The sequence below is a fragment of the Lynx rufus genome, unplaced genomic scaffold (assembly GCF_022079265.1).
Source record: "Lynx rufus isolate CCGP_SWC_20201006 ecotype Redwood Valley unplaced genomic scaffold, mLynRuf1.p SCAF_2, whole genome shotgun sequence".
NCBI lineage: Eukaryota > Metazoa > Chordata > Mammalia > Carnivora > Felidae > Lynx > Lynx rufus.
Window position 1 is genome coordinate 215274787 of NW_025814834.1, and position 15961 is coordinate 215290747.

At 48.4% G+C, this 15961-nt stretch overlaps 1 protein-coding gene across 1 annotated transcript in view; it reads right to left on the reverse strand.

Annotated features, from left to right (window-relative positions):
• The window catches only part of PEX14 (peroxisomal biogenesis factor 14), a 146108-nt gene that overhangs the window by 110035 nt on the left and 20112 nt on the right, over positions 1 to 15961 (reverse strand). Inside the window, exon 2 of the mRNA XM_047083770.1 lies at positions 11605 to 11652. Within this exon, the coding sequence (XP_046939726.1) occupies positions 11605 to 11652 (48 nt within the window). The remainder of the gene's footprint in view (positions 1 to 11604; positions 11653 to 15961) is intronic.

Here is a 15961-nt window from a genome sequence, read left to right on the forward strand (position 1 = left end):
GCTACTTCTATAATTAGTTCTGGTGGATTTATAGATTCGACAAACGTGGACTATAACCACTGGCACGAGTGCAGGTTTCCAGCCGACACTCCTGAAGTTAATGCTGGGATTCTGTTATGCTCCAAAGCAGATGAACGTGAGGGACCCGCCCCGCCTTCATTAAAATTCCACAATCTGTCTGCCATCCTTTGGGGAAATCCGCCGAGGGTCCCTGTTTCCCTGGCCAGGTGTTGAACACCCAGTGATGCTCATGTCATCAATCAGGTGACTCAGTCAAGTGCCACAGTGTCAGAAACCGCCGGAAAAAAAAGATCCTGCAAGTCCTGGTTTGAGAGCTCAGGTCCTTAAAAATTTAGATCCCCACATCCCACCTAAGCCGTTAAGACTCAGCAGGTGCTCTCTACTTCAGGAATTCCAGTTAAAGGCATCTCAGGAGCGGCGAAAAGGTTAGCATGCTTGACGGAGGCCCTCTCAGGGCAATCAGCATTTTGTTGAGGGAGCCTGGCACTCGGTTCTCCGGTCCATCTTGGGAAATCCTAGTGCTGTCAGTCCCCCTGTGATCGTGGCAGCCACAAGGGCGGAGATGGATACGTGGGGAGACCTGGGATGTACCCACAAGTGTGCAAAACGCAGATTCACAAAAGGTGAGTAGCTGTTACGATATGACATGGCGCTTAGCTTCCAGAGCGGACGCCAATGAGTGCTTTATAAACTCTGGTGTGCACGGACGTTTGTTTCCAAGTCTAAGGTCCACACAAAAACTCAGTTAGGTGGCTGGAGAGCGCGCGGCATGATGTGAGCCAAGGTCGCTTCAACTGCCATGACGGTTCTCAGAAGGCGGAGGGGAGGCAGGAAGGGAGGGAAAGAGAGAGAAAGAGAGAGTAATGAAAGAGAAATGAATTACGGAAGGAAAGGAGAAAGGAGAGGCAAGAGAGAAAAGATGACAGAGGACACGGAGGGAACAAAATGAGAAAGAAAGATGCAAAGAGCTTTCAGGGCATTTTACGAAACGACAGTTGCAATAAAACAAATAGAACGGTGAGTCATCTGGTTTCCAACTTCTGAGTCAAAAGGGGCTGTTTCTAGACAAACTGCAAAGTGGCTCTGAGGCCTGCACACTCACGATGCCTCTCACAGCGACCGAACAGGATGTGGGGAGCGGACAGGGAGGTGGGAGTGAGCACGGTCTTCGCCGGTCCCAGTGTCACTGCGAATAAAGACTGTCAAGATTTAAACCATAATAATGGAAAGGCTATAAAGGTCTCAGCTGTAATGTTTCCTCTGATGTTCCTTGTCATAAAATGCCCGCTTGATGTTGCTTACGTGGCAATGATACACTACACACCCGTGTACGTATGCACCAGTGGGAACCTTGCACCCTGAGTCCCCAGGCAGGAGCCGGGCAGCAACTGTGCGCTCCAGTTCCCCAGCTCATCATCACCATCTACCAAAGTGAGCACACGCGCGCACACACACACACACTCCACAAATATGTACTGAGTGCCTACTTCCTGCCCACAGCGGCGCTGTAAGGATATCTGCCCATCCCAGAGAGGGATTAGCAAGGTGCCTGGGTGCCAAATGCCCAGGAAACAAACAAACAGACCATGCACTCTGCTTGGAATTCCGGCCGTACAACACGGGGTCTCCTGTGTGCTACGTCTGCCCCTAACAGCCTGACACCAGAGCTCGGCAGCCTAACGGTGAGACGCAACCTCCCCACACTCCCGCCCCCGGTGCCTCCTGTAACATAAATCAGACAAACACTCGAAAAGGGGGCCAAACTGGGCACCCACAAAGACTCGCCTTTACTTGGACTCAGCAGACAAAACTACAGAAAACCGCTCATTGCAAGTGCATCTTTTATCTGCCGCCTGCCACCTAACCATCGTAGGCCCAGAGGGAACCGCAGAGAAAAACAGAAACAAGACCTATGTTGATACTTCACAGACATGACCGAGAAGCAGGAACTCAGGAAGAACAAGATGGACACGAGAACCGCACACAGAGATAGATAAAAGGAAGTTTGTATCTGTAAATCAGGGAGGCCGGGCAAAGCAATGGGGAAAGCCAAGGTACAAAATTAGGAAAGGACTGATCTAGTCGAGCCCAGCTCGGTGGCAGATACAGAGTGATAACTCACATTTGCTGGGCGGGCAGCCAGTGCCAACCACAAGCCATCGCTGGGCCGTCTTCCCTGTTGATCTGTAATTGGTGAGTCTGTGATGGAGCTACCAATTATCTTTAGGCCCCCTGTATTTAGTTCACAGACAAAGGGAAGCAGGAGAGACCAGTTAGTAATGAGTAAGTAATGGCCACTAAAATACATTGTATTTTACGGAGCTGCTTCGGCAGGAAAAGCCATTCGGAAAATAAAAAGGGAAAGAATAAAATAAGCTAGAGAAACTCAATTTTCTTCTCCCTTCCTCCCAAAGCCACACTTGGGATAAAATGAGGTTTGTGCAGGTTAATCCTTATGAGGTAAGAAAAAAATGATTAAATACATTTAAAAAATCAATTGTACATTAAACCAAATCCAGGAACTGCAAAAACAAACACCACAGCATCTCTCCAGCCGGCATTAGCTCTTCCAGTCTGGTCAGTGGGGGATACCCCCACCTGATGGAGCCCGCTGACGTAACGGAAGAGAAGCAGAAGGGGGAAGAGAGTGGAGCTGGGAGGGCTGGGGCCAGGGGGAGGACTACAGATCTGGATTTCACCGGAATAAAGTTATTTCTAGGCACTACAAAGAAAGACAGAAAACGCCATATAAGTGGGGCTCTGGAGACCAGGATGGATTCTTCAAAGATCCGATAGAAGTAACAATAATTGTAATCACTTGATAAACAGAAGTTATAAGCCACTTCACTGTCAAATGACTTGCCACTATGTCTAGTTTTCTTCTGTTCATTAGCAGATTCTATTAACTGCCATTTTTCAGACCGACAACGGAGAACGAGCTGGAGAGGTGGGGCGAAGAGGCATGCCTTTGTCTCTGAGGAAAGCCACTCTCAGGGCTGGAATGGAAACTCCCACCCTTCCCCAGGTCCCCTCTGGGGTCCTCGGGGACGAAAGCCCGCAAGCTCGCAGAGCCCCAAGAGCGGCCATCAGTCAGCGGCTCCTCCCACCGTGGAGTCAGGGCTGAGAATCCTTAGCTAATCCTAAATAAACCTCCCAGGGCTGAAATGTCGTGGCCAATTTGCTTCTCGGTGTGTACTGCAACCATCCGGTTCTGCCTGCAACCAACCCTTCTCCTTTTCGTCACTTGGCCTCAGCCACACAACTGGAAGAAGATCTGAGAGCCAGGGCCATGGTGAAATATGGGCTTGTGGGAGGCTGGGTGCTAGTTACTCACTTCAACAAGGCACGAGTTGGCCATATGTCAGGCCTGGGCCCCAAAGTCTCAAAGAACTGGCAAATCCAAAGTTTCCCCTTCAATGTGCTGGGGCGGTGAGTCATTTAGAACCGTAAAGAAACCTGTGCGAGACGGGCTTGCGGGGGGAGGGGAGCAGAGGGAAGCAGCGAGAGGAAGAACAGGTAATCAACCATAGGACAGTCATGTTCCCAGCAGAGTAAAGACACATGCCCACAGGGGAACATTTCAAAACATCTACGCGTGATTAGAGAGGGTTATCAATGGCAACAAGCAAGATCTGACAAAAAGATTTCACTCTCTTAAAGACATCTCTGTGACTCTTATCTTCAAAGCCAGCGAACTCTGCTGTTAACTCTGACAGTGAGGGATTTGTGGGTGCCGATGGGGACGCAGATACAGGATCTACCTGAGGGGGCAGAGAAAGCAGGGATGGAATTTCCTGGATCCTGCAGTCTCTTCACTTAGGCGGATTCAGGTGACTCCCTGAAGACCTGCTCAGCCCGAGTCAGAAGCAAACTGCTCAATTGTGGAACCTTTCCTCCTCCAGCAGGAGGGAAAACAGCAAGCAGCTGCTGCCCCCTAGAAGCTACCAGGGACACCGCACTCTGCTCTAGCGACACAGATGAAAAGATCCTATTATCTCGCCTCGATCCTGTAACCTGTCATTAGTGAGGTACATGGGTGCAGACGCCTCCTCCAGCACGAGGAGGCCCACATCACCTGTGATAAATTAATAGGTGCCTTTTCAACAGCTCAGAAGCATACAAAAGACTCCAACCAGGGAGCGCACGAAAGCAGCAGCTTCAGAGACAGCACAGACTCACCAGGCAGCCCCTGAACCGGGCCCAGGCCCCTCCTGAGCGCCCTGGCTGGAGGGGGAGGCGAGGTCAGCGGGCTGTCCCCCGGGCTGTCCCCGCCTGCCCTCCGGACCTGCTCCCCCTGCTCCCGTGTGTGTGCCCCAGAGCTCAACATCGTTGCACTTAAATCCCAGTCCCACCCCTTGCAACACCGATGGCCCTGGGCTTGTTTCCTCGCTGTAAACCGAGGAAAAGAGTAGTTCTCACTAACAAAAATAAAGAAACCGGCGCCAAGGCCAGCAGATGACACAGGGGAAGCCCTCCTGACCTCGGTCATCAGCGCTGGTAATTGGTCAGTTAATGGAAAAATCAGTTAAGGCCGGGAATCATTCAAAGTGGAGCCTACCCTATATACCTTAAACATTTTACATTAACTTAAAACCTATAAACGTACAGTCATTTGCTAATCTTTTGATGTGGAGCCAAGACCTTTTCTTTTGAGTGTGGGCCCACAGACTGATGTTCCCAGACGCCTTTCTTGCATAAACCCCACCCACGACACACCCTTCACAATTTCTAAAGCAAAGCGAGAACTTAAAGGCACTAGCAACGCAAATCAAAGCACTGAATACTTCGAGATTTTTATGGTCTTCCCCAGTTTAACTGTCATCTCGCTCTCACCTGAAAAGACATTCTATCTGCAATTCACATTTACCAAAGCATTCAGCCCGGCTTTTACCGAACCCTCTTCTCTCATTTATGTTTATAAACCTCTCTGTATTTGTAGCTCCCTCTGTTCACTTCTGCATTTCACCTGCTTACGGCATATTTAACAAAACTGCCTCATTCACTACCAAGTACAACCGGGCACGCACAGGTTCGGGGCGAGCCAACGTGGGTCTGCAGAATGGGCGTGGGTGTGGGTGTGACCGGCAGGGGAGCCCATCGGTTCAGAGCACCCAGGGCCTCCTCCGGGAGCTTCCACGGTGCCACAGCAGCGAGCCAGTCCCTTCGGGGAGTGTGTCTAATGCGGGCTCTTGACACACACAAAAAAATTATGTATTTATTGATGCTGCCGCCCCTTCATGCGACAAGAGATTTGAAATGACTCGCAAAAGTACACACGAGCCCCAAGGATGCGGCAAAAGGAAAGCAGAAGGAAGGGGGAGAAACGACGTTTAACAGACGTTGTCTACTTTTTTCTCTTCTCCATCAAACTCCATCCGCAGGGAACTGTGGAAAAACGAAACCATTCATACAAATAATCAAGTTGCGTGCCTGATCCTGTTGGCAGCTCCTCCCCACCAGGCTGGAGAAAGCTGCCCTGCCCCAGAGACCCTCTCGCTGTGGCCCAATTGGCCAGAGAGAGAGAGAGAGAGAGAGAGAGAGAGAAAGGCCTCTTGATGGACACTTCTGGGTGAGGGGTGTGACTGCTGGCCCAGAGCGCCACCCCACAGACTTTATAAGCACACACAGGCCCCTGTGCCACCAGGGATGCTGCTAAGGCAGGAGGTCACAAGGGTGGCAGCACGTCTTTTTCTCGACAGGGGCAATTTATCCGATCCACTGGGGGCTATGAGTTAGCTCCTTTGTGACTCCAAGCGTCAGAGAGCGCCCCCGGGTAGATTTACCTCAAGAATCACTCAGTGGCGGCCCTATCTCTAGACTGTTCAGACAAACTCATAATGGCAGGGAGAAGATTTGTGGAGCAACAAGCATAAATCTTGGTTATAACTACAAACCATAAAAGAAAGCAGGGCTGGGAGGGAAGAAGGAAGGGCGGCGAACACGTCCTTCTGCAAAGCACCACTTCATCTTCCTGCGGCTTCTCCGAGCACCGAAGTGGGATTAACTACAAGGTCGTATTTTTCAAACCCAAATTGGTCTGCATGGTTTGAGAATGTGCTAAAATATTTTAAACTGAAATTATCCTGGAAAACGGCGCGACGTGACATGCAGAGGTTCTCAAACCAGGGACCCGTGGGAGATTTCCTGAGTTTGCCACACGGAATACCCACCTTTTAAGTCGCACTTAAAACAAACAAACACACAAAACCAACAACAACAAAAAAACACTTTTAAGTGAAAAGTCTTTCAAATAAGATAATGATTGATTTTAAGTAAAAGAAAACCCTCTGAACGTCCCTCCGCCCAAACAAGAGCTTCCTTTAACCCTGCTCAGCAATTACTAAGGGCACCTGAAGAACGTGGAGACTATCCCCAGGAGACAGGGAGCAAACTCGGCCTTTCCTTCTGGAAGAACCACCTGGGTGACAAGATTACAGCCCAAACTCTCCCCATTGCTGTGCGGCTCTGCGAAAGGCACATGGGTGCTGGGCTCCTCGGTGCCCGGGTCTCTAAAGTAAGGACACTTGCCTGGTTGGTCATCCAACAGCCAGGGCCTCTGACTGCAGGAACTCTAACAAATAGCAAGTATTACCCTGCAAGCCGGGAACCCAAAGTATAAACAAAGATGAATAACCATTTCAAATTCCATTTCCTTAATTATTACTCCTCAGAGTTTCGATTCATCTAATAATTATTTGTAAAAGGATACCTTAAAACTGGAAAGAAAAAAAAAAGAAAACAAACCCACCTCTTCATTTACCTGGAAGAGGAAAGAACTTCGAGGGCCCCACCTAGTCTATTCAATAAACCCCATCTAGAACAGGAAGGACGAAGTAGGAAGAGACAGTAATTTCAAAATCAGTAAGTGGCCTAGAGATTACAGACAAGCCACCCAGAGCTGGAAAGAGGCTGTTCTCAAGTTCATCCACCTCTGCGGATTCTCATCAGCTTCCTCCCCACCAGGACCTGCAGGACTCTCTGGCACCCTCCCAACAAGGGGCAGGGGTCAGTGTTTAAAAACAAAAGTAGCGTTTGCTTCGTATATGCATCTCTACTGCTGATGGGAGGGGAGTGGGGAAGGAGGAGAGCCCAGCACCTGCCCTATCTGAGCAGCGCCAGGCCTCAGGTCGGCTCACAGGATGAAGGCAGCATCAGAGACGCGTCCCACCAGCCCCGCCCTTCGGTAGACAACTGATTTCAGTCCCAAGTTTCTCAGCAGTAGTTGTGAGGCATCCTCCCCTCCCTGGCATGAGTTGCTATTAATGGTTTAAGTACCAAAATCTGCAGAAGATTCACTTTTTTTTCTCTTTTTTCAGTTTATTTATTTTTGCAGAGAGACGCTTCATTCTGAAGGATGACATTCGCATTAAAGATTTTATTTTTAAGTAATTTCTACACCCGATGTGGGGCTCGAACTTACAACCCTAAGAGCGAGAGTCACATGCTCTACTAACTAAGCCAGCCAAGCGCCCCAAACTTGATTTTAATATTGTATTCATGAAGGTGTTTCACAAGCACATGGGTAATAAAACTAGCCCATTAAGAGATTTCAGGAAATTGTCTTTTTTTTTTTTCAGGAAAAATAAATAAATATGGCAGATCTAAAGTATTAAGCATTATTATTTTAAGAATCTCTAGTGGTTGATTTCTATGCTGAGCTAGGTTTACTCAAGTGAGCTGTGATTTCCATTCAGGGACATCTGTCTGGATACAGGTGAGTGTGGTGACATTATAGGGATGATCTGAAATCTGCTCTACTTACTTAGCTTTAAAAGTGAATCCTGGGGCGCCTGGGTGGCTCAGTCGGTTGAGCATCCGACTACGGCTCAGGTCACGATCTCGCAGGTCAGTTCAAGCCCCGCGTCAGGCTCTGTGCTGACAGCTCAGGGCCTGGAGCCTGCTTCAGATTCTGTGTCTCCCTCTCTCTCTGCTCCTTCCCCCACTCACGCTCTCTCTCTCTCTCTCTCTCTCTCTCAAAATAAATACATAAACATTAAAAATAATAATAATAATAAAGTTATGTAGTTTGGGACTACGGGGGTGGAGGGATGCGGGGAAAGGATATAAACCAAAAAAACAAATCAGAACAAAAAAACTATACCTACAAGTCAGAGGAAGAAAGGAGGGCAGGAGACTCATCCATTAGGAAGAACGCAGTGTCAAAGAACAAAGAGCCAAAATGCTAGCTCAACCCAAATGCATAAGCATTGCATAAAGCAGGTGAGCTGTAGGGTTGCTAGATATTGAAGACATCGTGTTGAAACCAGCGAGCAACAGGCAAACAAAACCTCATTTATTGCTCACTTGAAACAACCACAGCTCATATGACTAAAAAGGCTCTCAGACGATTACTTAACCCTAGTTTCTGTACCCCGGCAAGGCAGGAACCAAGTTAGTCCATGCAAACAAATGTCCACCCATTTAGAGACCCATCGGCCAGGTGGGGCTTGATCCTGAGAGAGCGGTACAGGGACCCGACTCCGGGCCCGAGCACATGCCCACACAGGTATTGAGAAAATTCAGGCCTTAACAGAAGGTTTTCAACAGGTCGGGGGCAGGGGCTGGGGAGCTGGAGGTCAATATTCTGGAGGACTGTCAAAACTCCTTGCCCTAGGAGACAAAGCTCAGGGAAGAAAGTGTAAAGAAGAAAAAGCCATCAGCCATTTTAACTTTGGCATAGTTTTATCATCAATAATACGGACATTTCAACTGGGAGTTTACAAAATTTATCAAGACCGGTCTGTTCACCAATCTCCAGCCCTGAAAACATTACGACATCATAGAGCAACTCTCTTGCTAATACGGCCGGGATTGCCGGGGTGAGTTCTTTAATGGGGGACGAGGAGTACTGAGGAGCAAGAGAAGGTAACACAGTCACTACCTGGGTGGAATCCAGACAAGGGGATGGCTAAAAACACAAATGTGTCATTTAAGAGACGACAAGACAATATTCCTCACCACCAAAATCACAAGACAGTTTTTATGGTCCAGAGAGGGCAAACCTGAAGATCGGGTCCTCCTTCTCTAGCAGATAAAAGCAAAATAATAATGCAGACACCCGAATGTCACCTGTCAATGTCATTTGCGCTGTACTGATCACTCCACGGAGCCTCGTGTGTCATTAACTCACTTTTCTAATAAAGGGAAAAATTATTCCAAAGTGATCATCTACTTCTGAAGACAAAGAATAAGATTATATGCCTTCAGCATCCCATGCTTAGTTAGCCCTTTTAGTGTAGAGAAGAACCGGCAGCTTCCACGAAAGAATTTCGTGGAAAACGTGCTCTCAGTTAAAAACAAAAACAAAAACCACTTAGCAGGGTGTTCCCCCAACACTGGAAAATCCTATTCCTCACGACCTGGCTTCAAGTTTCACAGAAACCATCCCTAAGTATACCCCAGCCAGAACTCTTCCTTCTCTGAATAATGAGGGCTCTTAGACTCCCAGCCAGGCAATTCTGCACCAAATTACATGCGATTTTGTACTGTTTGCTAAAATTATATATGGTCTTGTACTGTCTGCTAATTGTTTCATGTGTACAAATGCCTTTTCTTCCCCAATAAGATGCATAAATTACGGAAGAAGGCTCAGTTTTATCCTTCAGCTGTCTGTTCCTCCCGAGTATCCAAGAGACGACGGCTGATGCACACACCTGAGAAGCCTGCCCTGTCGAAGCGGGGCTCGGGCAGTGCTGGGAGTCTTCTGTGGGTGGGGGAGACCACCTCATCCCTTCGCCAGTGCCCTGTGACTCTCACCCAGCCTGCTGCCAGCCCAAAGTCCTGTACCCCGACCCGCCACATGAGTCCTTGCTGGCCCTTGGCGGGCCCCTCTGCCTGGCACCCTCCCACCTCCGCTCTCAAGAGGCAGAAGCAGCTCACACAAGACCACACAACTCGGCTGGTGCCCTCATTTAATCAGGCTGCTGCAAATGGTTGGCCAAGAGCAATAAGGGCATGACTGAGAGACTGTGGGAGTTTAATATAAAAAAATTAATAAAAAAAAAAAAAAAGAAGGGAAGCAGAAAGGGTCTACCTTTTAATAGGGCCCTAATTACCCAACTCATAGGATCAGCCCAAATGAGATGGGAGTTTATTTCGGGGTGTTTTTTTTAATTATTGCTTTTTTTTATATATATATAAATTGCTGCTATGTGTTTTCTTTCCTCTGAGCAATTATGCAGCAAGTACGTAAAGAAGGGAAAAAAATATTAATTAAATATAAGGTAATTGTAGAGTTGGCCTGGAGAGAATGAGTCTGAACTCTGGACGATCACAGGCTACTAGGGTTTGAAGACTGCTCAGGGCCTCCCCGAAAAGAAAGAAATAAAAATACAACCAACCACCAAGCAGATGCAGCAGACAGCAGGAAAAGAGCAGTGCACAGAAACGTCAGCGGGGCCAAGGGGCTGCAGGGCTCCAAATACCCAGAAATTAGCGAGGCTGCCCGCAGCTTAGGGCTCACTGCTAGAAAGAACCCCCGAGGGTTTACCCCATTGCGCTTCAAGAGAAGGACCAGTCCCTCCACCGGTGATCGCCAGTTAAGTCAGTAGAGAAAAATGTAAAAGGAGCCTGAGAAGTAAAGGACTGTCGAGGACAAGCGTTCAGTTTGGACATGAGTCCAAAACCAGCCACAACTCTAGCCTGCGGGGCACTGACAGGCCCCGGGGGACACTCAAGCTCCTGATCTATGGGCCTGGCAAGGAGAAGCCTGAAGCCTCTGGCCTTCATACCACCCTGACCTCCAGACAAACCCAGGCAAGACCAGAAGAGTGAAAGGAAGCCATCGCGGGGTGCAGTGGGAAGGGAGCTGACGCGATAACAGTAGGTCACAGGACGGTGGCAGTGCTTCCCTGAATCGGCCCCAGCAGGGCTTGCGTCACCCTGGTCTTTCTACAGCTCAGCCAAATCCAACTCCCCTTCTGCCTCGGGAACCTAGGAACGGGCTACAATTGAGGCCTGTTCACGCCAGCTAAGACCTCACATCACTTCCTCCCACTACTGCTGGAGGAGAGGCCTGTGACACGAAGGCTGGGTGTACATCCTGCAGCTTGCTATCACCAAACAAAGGCAAAGCTCTCAAAGCCGGCCCTCCATGAAACTTACCAGGCTGCTACAGAACAGGTCTTATGACCCAACGACCCAACGAACAGGATTTGCGGCAGGCCCTGCAATGCAAACTATAGAATGAAAATGGGGTGCGCTGGCAGGGACTGGGGCTCAGACAACCAGAGCAAAAGCACTTTGTGAAGAAAGCTACCTTCGGAACCTAGTCCCAACTCCGCCTCCAAAGGTTTCAGGCATCCCACTAGTTACTACTAGTCAGCAACAAACAAAGTGGTGCACCACCCCATGGGGTGGATGCTTTCCCTTCCAGAAAAGACCAGGTTTTAGTAAGGAGACAGCTCACTAAATCCTGCAAGCCAGAGAAGAAGTCAGAAGTCAAAGGCCATTAAGTTAGTCTCCATATAATACCTACTTTTGAAGGGACACTGAAGGATGCAAAACTCCAGGATCATAGGTTTCTCCATACTCACACAGCATTTTAATTATTAGGAAATGATACTGTATATCTTGGGTACTTACCAGAGGCTCTCGAGGCACCACATTTTCACCTCCTGGAGTAGAGCTTGGCTGCAAAGAAAAATAGAAACAAAAATAAGATCACAGTGCCACCCAATGGACATCAAAAAGCCACAGATGCTTCATTCTCCAGCAACACACACCAACACCTGTTCCTCCTATTTCCCACCAGCTTCTCAGACTGTACAGTGTTCTGCAGTGCCCTACCTGGAAAGAAGTAGCCCATGGAGTCTGAGTTAGCCAGTAAACGAGAACAGACTGCTTCTGGGTTCACTGCCACAGCATCTCAAGAAGAAGGCTAGGTTTGGCTTAAGAGGGCCCAAGATCAACAGCTGAGCAGCAAGGGCCGGGGACTATCATGAGATCCACAGAAATAGCAAATCCAAGGGAAAGGCTTTACGAGAGAGCAAAACTTCCCTTTTGCCATCTTCCCGCCTTACGGGGAAGAGCAGAGCGAAAGTGGAGAACCAGATCCAGCCACAAGGGGGCCCCAGTGGCCCACACTCAGGATTTTCTCCCAGCACCTACTTGGAACCAGGAAGCGAAGAAACTCTGGACACGGTTCTTATTTATCACCTGTCACTGAGGACACCAATCCACAGGAGTACAGAAAGCCAAGCTTGAATCAGTTTTGTAACGAAGCCAGTGCCAGGCAGTGCCAGGCTGACAGACCAAGCGGCAGGCAGGCAGCATGGGGTCTCAGCCTGGCTCTAGTCTGGGACCCTCTCCCCTCTCTGGATCTCACATTTGCCTCATGCTCACATTTACCTTCAACGCGGGGCCGATGGTCTAGCCAAATTTACAGAAAGGGAGAGACAGAGACAGACTCGGAGGAAACTCACAAATCTCCCGAAGAATAAAACAAGCAGTTTGAGAGTTATGATTAGTTTACTGTTACTGATGTTCAAGCCAATTTCCAATTGTCTACAGATAATATCCAGACAAGTGCAGCGAATCGGTGGGTCTCGGGAGCCAGCCGCCAGCCTCTATACTTCTCCCAGCTCGTTCAGATGGCAAGTGCCAGGCCTCCTCGGGGGGAAAAAAAACCACAGAAGGTGGGGGAGGAAAGAGTCCAGTCCACAGAGGGTCTCCAAAGATTTCCTCACAACCAGCTGCCACTGTGCAGCTGGCACACAGCACAGTGGCAAGGACTCTGGCTGGGAGAAGGACTCTAGCTCCTCATCCAAAGTCCCAGGGCAAGGTCAGCCTGCATGAAACCAAGTAGAAAGTCTCCGGGAACCTGAGCACGCTTTCCCTTCCTCCTTCCCCCCTCCCTGCTCGCAGCAGCGATAACCTGCATTTAGATCTACATCCACCTGCCTCCCAGCCTCCTCTGGACTCAACAAGTCCCTTAACAGGATTCATAATCCTCTCCCTCTGCCACACGTGTCCTCTTCCAGTATTCCCTGCCTCAGCCAAGGGCACAACCTTCCACCAAAATATACAAACTGGAGTCCAAAAGGCCATTCTTGATAGCTTTCTCCACCACTCACCAGAGCTAACGCATTATCAAGTCCTGCCCATATTCCTTCCTAAATATCCATGCAATCAGTCCATCCGCTTCTCTCTACTTCTACTGTCATCACTTGGGCCAAAGCTTCCAAAATCCCCTGCCTGGACCACTCCAATACCCTTCGCATCAGTGCACCCACATCCATGCTGGCTCTCTTCTAATTCATTTCCCACGCTGCAGACGGACTATCGTTTCAAAACAGTAAGAATCAGATCTCACCGCCCCCTCCCCAAACACCCCAGGAAACAGCTACCAACAGCAGCCCTAATACAGAAAACCTTCTCTGTGTGACTGCCAAGGCCTCACATCCACTGACTGCAACTCAGGTCTGTGTGACACACACTGCCCAGTTCTGCCCAACAGACACACGGGCCTTTGCACATGCTATCCCTGCCCGAGCCTCTGACAGTTCCACTTGGCTAAGTCACTTCCTTGGGGAAGCATTCTCTGACATCCACGACAGGGTCAAATCTCCCTATTCTATCCTAACACCATCCACCTCTCTTTCAAGGACTGAGAAGAAGTGCAATTTTACTTGTGTGATTATCTGACTGATGTCTGTGTCCCACACTAGATTATGAACTCCACAGGGGCAAAAACTGTCTGTGTGTGCTGCTCACTGTATCCCCGGGGCCCAGGGCAGTATGAGGCACAGATTAGGCCTTCCACAGATATTTGCTGAATGAACGAAAGGCAACAAAGAGTAGAATGGTTCTCACTCAACCGAATGGATTACAGAGTAAAGTTCATTATCTTCCTGAGGGCTTTCCTTCACTCCATTTGGCAAATATTAAGTGCTAACATTTATTTACCTCTTTCTTCATGTAATTCTACAATAAATGTATGAAATTATTGCTGATGAGGAAACAGAGGCAAAGGAGATAAATAAATAGCATGCCTGTGATAACCCAGCTAGCAACTGGTACTAAAGGGATTTGAACCATTCTACTTAAAATAATTGAGTTTTGGGGCAGCTGGGGGGCTCAGTCGGTTGAGCGTGCGACTTCAGCTCAGGACATGATCTCGCGGTTCGTGAGTTCGACCCCCATGTCGGGCTCTGTGCGGACAGCTCAGAGCCGGGAGCCTGCTTCAGATTCTGTCTGTCTGTCTGTCTGTCTGTCTGTCTCTCTCTCTCTCTCTCTCTCTCTCCTCCTCCTCCTCCCCTGATCACACCCCCTCTCTCTCTCAAGAATAAAGAAAAAAAATATTTTTTAAATAATAATTGAGTTTTGGGGGCACCTGGGTGGCTCAGTTAAGTGTCTGGCTCTTTCTTGATTTCGATGCAGGCCACGATCTCACGATTTTGTGAGTTCGAGCCCTGCATTGGGCTCTGCACTGGACATGGGGCCTACTTTAAAAAAAAAAACGGGGGGGGGGGGGAGGAGCGCGCCTGGGTGACTCAGTTGGTTCAGTGTCCTGACTCAATTTTGACTTTGGCTCAGGTCATAATTTCACAGTTAGCAGTTTTGAGCTCCACATGGGTCTCTGCACTGACGGTGCAGAGAGAACCTGCTTGGGATTCTCTCTCTCTCTCTCTCTCTCTCTCTCTGCCCCTTCCTAGTATGCTAGCATGCACACACACACTCTTTCTTTCTCTCAAAATAAATAAACTTAAAAAAATTTTTTTAATTTTTTTTTTTAACGTTTATTTATTTTTGAGACAGAGAGAGACAGAAGCATGAGCAGGGGAGGGTCAGAGAGAGAGGGAGACACAGAATCTGAAACGGGCTCCAGGCTCTGAGCTGTCAGCACAGAGCCCGACGCGGGGCTTGAACTCACGGACCGTGAGATCATGACCTGAGCTGACATCGGCCGCTTAACCGACTGAGCCACCCAGGCGCCCCTTAAAAAATTTTTTAATGTAAATTAAAGAAAATAAAATGATCGAGTTTTGTTTGGATCACATTTCGTTAAGCAACACTCTTAATGCTACCCCCACAAATAATAATGTGGGTTATTTGACTCGACAAAACTAACTCAAACAGCTTTAATATTTAGGAAGCCTCATTCTGACTTAATCCACAGCTTTCTTCTTCCTAAAATACAAGGAATCACTATGAATCATGATCACTACGGAACTTCCCTTAAAATGAGTTCACCTCTCGACTAGCTAGCATTTGCCAGAGGGAAAACGGTATATGGTGCTAAGTCTCTTTCATCATATACCCTTTTGTACGTTTTTACACTGTGAGCCAAGGAAGCGTATTCCACTTAAAAAATACATGACTGTTAAAATTTTTAAAAAGAAAGCTTCTCTCTCATTCTAACTCTCCAACACTCCCCTCTTCCTTGGGGGAACCACCACTGACGCTGGTTCCTTATAGATTCTTCCAGGCATTCAAAGCATTTAAGAACCCGTGTGTGTGTGTGTGCGTACCCCTATCAAGGAGGCTGAATAGCGGCACTCTCCAAATTCCTCAAGTCTTGACTTCCAGAGCCTTCTGGGGTCTCAGCACACCAAAGCCAGGGCTCAGGCTTAGTCTCAGAGCTGCAAGGACGAGCAAGATTTCCCCACACCCTATTCCAACTCACAGTGGTGCTGAGGTCTGTCAGACCTTATCAGTGAACTCACAGGGGGCTCCTCACCCGTCTAGGAATGGCCCAATACTGATTATATTCGAGATGATACTCCAGTTTGTGTTGAAATATCTGCAGTCTACAACGGATCACCCCCCATTGCTCATTCTCAACAGGTTCCTAAAGAACACTGTTTCTTGATGACCAAAACAGCCTTCATCCTTACCACTCTCCGTATGATTTCCTCAATAATACCACCCGAAATCCTTCACTGGGTTACTAATTTACTATCTATCTATTCCCACTAGATTTTTAACTCCTTAAAGGCAG